The 7,033-nt window shown below is 36.7% G+C and overlaps 1 protein-coding gene and 1 pseudogene across 2 annotated transcripts; both read left to right on the top strand.

The window, feature by feature from the left end:
• Positions 1-1,250: 1,250 nt before the first annotated feature.
• LOC149176695 (protein PMR5-like) lies at positions 1,251-3,601 on the top strand (annotated as a pseudogene). Its single transcript, XR_016258357.1, has 6 exons — positions 1,251-1,310; positions 1,742-1,998; positions 2,103-2,274; positions 2,356-2,546; positions 2,651-2,809; positions 2,904-3,601. The product of XR_016258357.1 is annotated as a protein PMR5-like (transcript).
• On the top strand, positions 3,359-6,046 carry LOC149176696 (luminal-binding protein-like). Its single transcript, XM_089421536.1, has 5 exons — positions 3,359-3,471; positions 4,740-5,006; positions 5,254-5,468; positions 5,559-5,801; positions 5,928-6,046. The coding sequence occupies exons 1-5, from the start codon at positions 3,359-3,361 to the stop codon at positions 6,044-6,046; spliced, it is 957 nt and encodes a 318-aa protein (XP_089277662.1).
• Positions 6,047-7,033: the final 987 nt, after the last annotated feature.

Raw genomic sequence — 7,033 nt, forward strand, 5'->3', positions numbered from 1 at the left:
ATTTATATAATTGTAAATAAAAATAAATTTATAAATTAAAATATTCTTAATTTTTTAAAAATAATTGTTAATTTGAATATTTTAACTATCTTACAATTTTCATGTCGATTATTTTTTAATTCCTATATTCGAAATTTTGAAATATGTGGGTAGCTTGTTTCATTAAATGCAATGTCATTTGGCGTCTATGTAATTCGATGTGAAGCTACTACTAAACGCAATTTATATTTTTCGATATATCGCCTCGGATCTAAAGCATTGGCATCTCATACTACATTTCTGTGAATAATATATTAACCCGATTTGATTGTGATTGGCACCATGGGACATTCTGCCCAAAACTTAAGAGGGGTTCAGATATATTCGCTCACGCGTTAATGCAGCATTGAGCGACGATTTCTGATTGGCACCATGGAATCTCCCGACCGAAAGATTCTCCAATGCATTCATTCGCCGGTCAAAGCTGCCATGTATTTCTGATGTGATGGATACATGAGACGATTCACATGAAACCAAATAAATAACATGAATTACTTCCCTTACCCTTGAAGGACGAGTCACATGAAACGTGTTGTACCAATTGAGTCACATGGAATTCTTTGTTATGCTCCAGTCATGTCAGTTATGTGATACAGAGCATTCCATTTTCATGATTAATTGAATGCTTGAGGCTCATTTATACGAAACTCATCCAAAGGCATTCCAATGTCTTCGCTCCAAGTAGTCTTCCATCCGATATCTAAAATGATCACTTTGAAGATTCGAAATACTGACACCAAATAAATAACATGAATTACTTCCCTTACCCTTGAAGGACGAGTCACATGAAACGTGTTGTACCAATTGAGTCACATGGAATTGTTTGGCATTCCATTTTCATGAGTAATTAAATGCTTGAGGCCCATTTATACGAAACTCATCCAAAGGCATTCCAAAGTCTTCGCTCCAAGTAGTCTTCCATCCGATATCTGAAATGATCGCTTTGAAGATTCGAAATACTGCATTAAATTGTTCATGTTTCGCGCTCTACACGTCCCAGAATTCTGCGTTTGCGACCATTTCAGCAGGAACGGAAAGATGTGAGAAGGATTTTTGTTGTTTTATCTTTATGTGCAGGATTGAAATGGGCAGAATTGGAAAGAGTTCGTTACATCAATTCTTCCAACCTTTTGGTTTAGAGTGCTCTTCTCATGACTTCCTTAGTCAATGGGGTAGGTGAAAGCTAGATACTTTTGAACTTGTTGGTGATAATGAGGTATATCAAGCGGAACATCTTTGTATCGCTGTTGTGTTGTGATCGTAAAAGTTCTGTATCCTCTCTTATACTTCCTCTACTGTCGTAATGTTCACTTATCCACTAAATTCTCACATGAAACACACACATTTTTCAATTGCATTTCCCAGCTACCTTTGTATTAAATCGAGCATTTCCATCCGTTTGTCCCAATGTTACTCAATGAGTTTACATACCTTTTCAATCTGTTTTCCACAATTCCTTCATAACCATCCATATCATTATGTGTAATTAGGTCGATAGGTTTTCCTATGCATTAACACTTGTCAACATTTTTAACCAGTTCTGTCCCATTTTTATCCAGTTCTGTCCCATTTTTATCCAGTTCTGTTACATCAAGTGAGATACTTTCAACCATTGATTTGAAGTGTCATCTAGCAAGCATGAGTTGCAATTTCAATGTTTTTTCCAAATATTAGTTGAGTTGCCTTCTTTTTCACCTCCTAGTTCTGCTGTGCATTGTACCTAGCCCTGTTATGCAAAGAAGAAGTTAAATCCATCCAGAACCTCACAATGTCGGATATAGCCATTGGAACCAGATGCAATATATTCTCTGGGCACTGGGTTCACGATTTATCGTACCCGCTGTATGACTGGAGTAAATGCCCTTATATCGATGGCGAATTCAACTGTCAGAAGAATGGAAGACCTGATTCGGACTACCAGAAATGGAGATGGAAGCCTGGTTACTGCAACCTTCGAAGGCACGAATACAAAAATCCCAAATAAATTTATATGTACACTTTGCTCGAGTAATTAAATATTATATTACAGTGATTAAAATGATTTTGCTGTTTTATTGTCGCAGATTCAACGCGCTGGACATGCTGCAGAAGCTGAGGGGGAAAACATTAATGTTTGTGGGAGATTCACTGGATCGAGATCAATGGCAGTCCATGATTTGCCTTCTTCACGCAGCGTTGCCGCAAGGCAGAACATACGTGGTTTCTGGAGATATTCTTTCCAGTTTCAGAGCCATGGTGGGTACTGGTAGCTTAGTTAATATGATCTCTGTGATGTTATTGTATTAAGCTAAATTGTTATGATTTGGGTATTGGCAGGATTACCGAGTTACAATGTCATTTTATCGAGCTCCTACCTGGTGGATATGGTGACCACTACGGTTCAAGGACAAGCAGAAAGTGGTGCTTCGTCTGGACTCGGCCGAGAGTAATGGCAGAGGATGGAAGGGAGCCGATATTCTTGTTTTTAACTCTGGCCATTGGTGGACTCACAGAGGCAATCTCAGAGGGTAGTTTTCTGCAAGCCATTAATGGTAACTGTTAGATTTTTGACTGTGATCTTTAATGGCCGACTGGATGACTGACACTTTGTTCGGGTAAAAGAACAAAGCAGTTGGGATTACCTGCAGGAAGGGAATACTTTATACACGAGCATGGATTTCATGGTGGGTTACCGGAAAGGAATGACTACGTGGGTAAACCGGATCGATTCCACCATCGATACCAGCAGAACGAAAGTCCTTTTCCGCAGTTTCTCGCCCTCGCATTCCAGGTTTAATAATCTCAGATCCGGTTGAAAATGTGAAAAAATTTCTTGTGATGAATGGCGTTTGCTTGATTTTTTAATGAATCTTTGTGCTTTGCAGTACTATGAATGGCGGTAACTGTTACTCCGAGAAAGAACCTACGGCGGGGACTTTGTATCTGGGCGCCTATCCTCCCCAATTCCAAGTGGCGGAAAGCGTTGTGAGAGCTATGAGATCGCCTGTGTCGTTTCTCAACATCACCACGCTGTCGTTGCTCAGGCAGGACGTGCACCCTTCGATATACAGCAACGATTTGACAGTCGGGCAACGAAAAAATCCCCAGCGCTACCCAGATTGCAGCCACTGGTGTCTGCCTGGGCTTCCCGATATCTGGAACGAGATCCTTTACTCGGCTCTCTTCTACCCCTGATCTCAAGCTCCTTTGTTCGGCTCTCTTCTGCGCCTGATCTCATCATTTGTAAACAATTTATTGTTGTAAGCTCATTTATCGGCTCTCTTCTGCCCCTGAGCGCATCATTTGTAAACATCTCATTGTTGTACGCATCGTTGGCGGGATGAGTTTCGATCACGAGACCCCTCGCAATAATAAGCTGGCGGGACGAGTTTCGAGCTCGGGACACCTTGCAACAATAACCTGGCGGGACGAGTTTCGAGCTCGGGACACCTTGCAACAATAAGCTGCCCCCCCAGTTCACCGTTTACCCTTTGTGATTCGCCGTTGCTCGATGTTAGAGTCAATAATTTTTATTTACCATCTGTATCATTATTTATAAGTTTGTTTTAAGCTCAAGTTGAAATTATTTAGTACCAATTTCTGTTTTGTTTGTTTTTTTCACATTGGTGGATAAAATAAATTTTGTTATATAAAAGGTCAAATGTAAAGTTGGATTCTAAGTCTCTTCGTACCGAATTTCTGTTTTGTTTGTCTTTTTTCACATTAGTAGATAAAATAAATTTCGTTATATAAAAGGTCTTTGAATTATATTACAATGGTTTAATTTAATTAATTTAAATATTAATTTTTATTGAAAATTAAAATTGATTTATACAATTATAAATGGATATAATATTTTAAGAATAAAATTAAAATATATTTAAAAAATTTAAATAATTTAAAACATAAAAGGTAGATATATTTAAATGGATATATTTAAAATGATTTTTTTTGGGGTTAATCTTATCGTATATTTAAATAGACAAGTATTTTAAATGTTTATGAAATAAGTTTGCAATGTCTCAACAATTTATTATATAAATTTGGAGGTTCTTTATAAATCATTTTTTACAAATATTAGAAAAAAATGATTAAAAAACAACTTTTTATGTAAATTTGGAGGTTGGTTAAAAAGCATCTTTTATAAATATTAGAATAATTTATGTAAAAGTTAATTAAGATGATACATATCAATTTTACAAAAGTATTCTTAATAATGTGCGAGGATATGGCATTGGTTAAGTTTACAATGCCTTGCTAATTTATTATGTAAAAGTTGAACCAATATTTATGATGAGTTTGAGGTTATGATTTTGATGAGTTTGAGTTGCTTTGCACATCGTCTCAATGCATTAAAATTGGAAGGAGTCATCTCTTTGTTTTTATTACAGGAAGCACTTTTTATTTTTTCCAAAGTATAAATAAGATCGAGTCGAATATGACAACGTTGTCTTGATGTAGATGGCCTACTAAAGAATGATTGTTGGGTTTTTGAAATGTTTCCTCGTTATTCATGTTGTGCTGTCTACTTACGCCAAGTTTTATAATTTGTTTGGTTTGACAAATATCTACAAATAATATATATGCTAGAAATTTGACCACGATAAACCTGCAATCAGTTAAAATATATATGCTAGAAACTTGACCATATAGGCAACCTTTCCATGGTAACATATAGGCATTTTCTGATACTCTTCACGAGGAATTTAATTTTTCTCAAGATGCCTTCTTGCATCTTTGATTGCGAAGGAAGAAGTTGCGAAATTGGAAACGGTGATTGGTATAGCCCTGGGAACTACTTACTCCTGTTGTGGGGTTTACAAGAATGGTCATGTGGAGATTATTGCCAATGACCAAGGAAACCGTATTACCCCATCATGGGTGGCATTCACAAAAAATGAGAGGTTGATTGGAGAGGCTGCCAAAAACCAGGCCGTAGTCAATGCCGAACGAACCATCTTTGATGTCAAGAGACTCATTGGGAGAAAGTAAGTACTCTGATCTCTGATTTGCCCATTCATTAGACAATTATATTTATTGCAAGTCCAATTCTCGCCTTGATATTGAACCCACAAGGGTGCCAGTCATGAAATTGGCATGTTAAGTCAGGGGTCGAGCAACATTCTGGTTGGGGTCAGATCAGGATTTGATTTCTGCCCTGTCCAAACTTCAAGAAAATGATTTAAAACTTTTACTTGATGAGCACAATTAAATGAAAACATTTGTTTTATATAGGTTTGAAGACAAAGAAGTTCAGAAGGATATGAAACTGGTACCATACAAGATTGTGAACAAAGATGGGAAACCTTATATTCAAGTTCAGGTACGAGATGGAGAGACAAAGGTATTTAGCCCTGAGGAAATCAGTGCTATGATTTTGACTAAGATGAGGGAGACTGCAGAAGCATTCCTTGGCAAGACTATAAAGGATGTTGTGGTGATTGTCCCTGGTATGCTTTCTTTTCAACCTTTTTTTTAATGAGGTTTTGGGTAAACAATTGTTGACTGCATTGTGAGTGTTAACTTGTGGGTTTGCGCAACTTATTTTACTGATGCACAGCGCCAAGCAACGAAGGATGCTGGTGTTATTGCTGGCTTGAATGTAGCTTGTATTATCAACGAACCCACAACTGCAGCAATAGCTTATGGCTTGGACAAGAAGGGTGGAGAGAAAAATATTGTTGTTTTTGATCTTGGTAGTGGCACGTTTGATGTCAGCGTTCTGAGTATTGACAACGGAGTTTGTGAGGTTTTGGCTACAAACGGTGATACCCATCTTGGAGGTAATCTGTCTCAAATCTGTTTGACAGTTTTACATTACGAATTTGAATACGTGCACGGTGGTTATAATTGACTTTTTTGGTTGGCTTTCGAGCTTTGAACTTACGGGCATGTACACTAATATGCAGGTGAGGACTTTGACCAAATGATAATGGAATATTTCATCAAATTGATCAAGAAAAAGCACCGAAAAGATATTAGTAAGAATAGCAGAAATGAAATAAGGCATTCAATGTGTTCCTTGTAATATAGGTATAAACAAAACATCTAAAGAAAAGTAATTGCACAATGATTCAGTCCAAGGAAACAAGGTTTTCCACAAACCAATTAACTCTTCTAGAAAAATTCAACAATTCCAATTTAATAATCCTATTGGCCTCTCTTTGTATTTTTGGGACTCTTTTGGGACAATTGCTAGTAGTACTGCAATCTGGCATATGTAGTACTGCACTTCTATTTGATTTTTCTCCACCATTCTTTGGAACCACATTTGACAACGTCAGATAGTTCGATTTTCAGTGTTGTTAAACAACAAAAAGTAATCCTCCGGGTCCTAGCTTTTCATAAAGTGGAACCACATTTGACAACGTCAGATAGTTCGATTTTCAGTGTTGTTAAACAACAAAAAGTAATCCTCCGGGTCCTAGCTTTTCATAAACTTCATGATGCTTTATTGCGGGCTCTTATGTAGAGTTTATCACAGTAAACAAATCCGGATTCTACTCTTCCAATACAACAATTTGTCAACAACGTAGGTGAACATGTCTCGTTTCCCATGAAATCCATTTCCATGCTTCGTTGCAGGCTTTTATATAGTTTATGGCAGTTTACAAATCTGGAGTACTCTTCCAATGCAGCAATTTGTCAAGAATGTAACGATCTATCAACAAAATATCAACACCTTTGTAACGTTAAGCTATTTGAATTTTTATATGTACTGTATTTTGCATAATGGTACTTTATATTTTGCATAATATTACTTTATGATTTTTTTTTCAAGAATGAAATTTTTTTATCTTAAAACTTATTTCATCAGATATTTTCGATGGGGGTATTTTTTTAGTAACTGACTTAATTTAAAACTTCGTTCCTCAGGTTTTTAGATGCAATTAGCTTTCGAACTCATCTCAAGCACGCAATCAGAAGTACAAAACAAATTGAAGTTTTAACTCCATGAATTGATGTGGAGATTCGGTTCTTATTGTGTATTAAAGTTCGTAAAAGGAGTAGAGTT

Source organism: Pinus tabuliformis, chromosome 4_1, assembly GCF_031772625.1.
Source record: "Pinus tabuliformis cultivar Carrire ecotype Pingquan chromosome 4_1, CPIR1, whole genome shotgun sequence".
Taxonomy (NCBI): Eukaryota; Viridiplantae; Streptophyta; class Pinopsida; order Pinales; family Pinaceae; genus Pinus; species Pinus tabuliformis.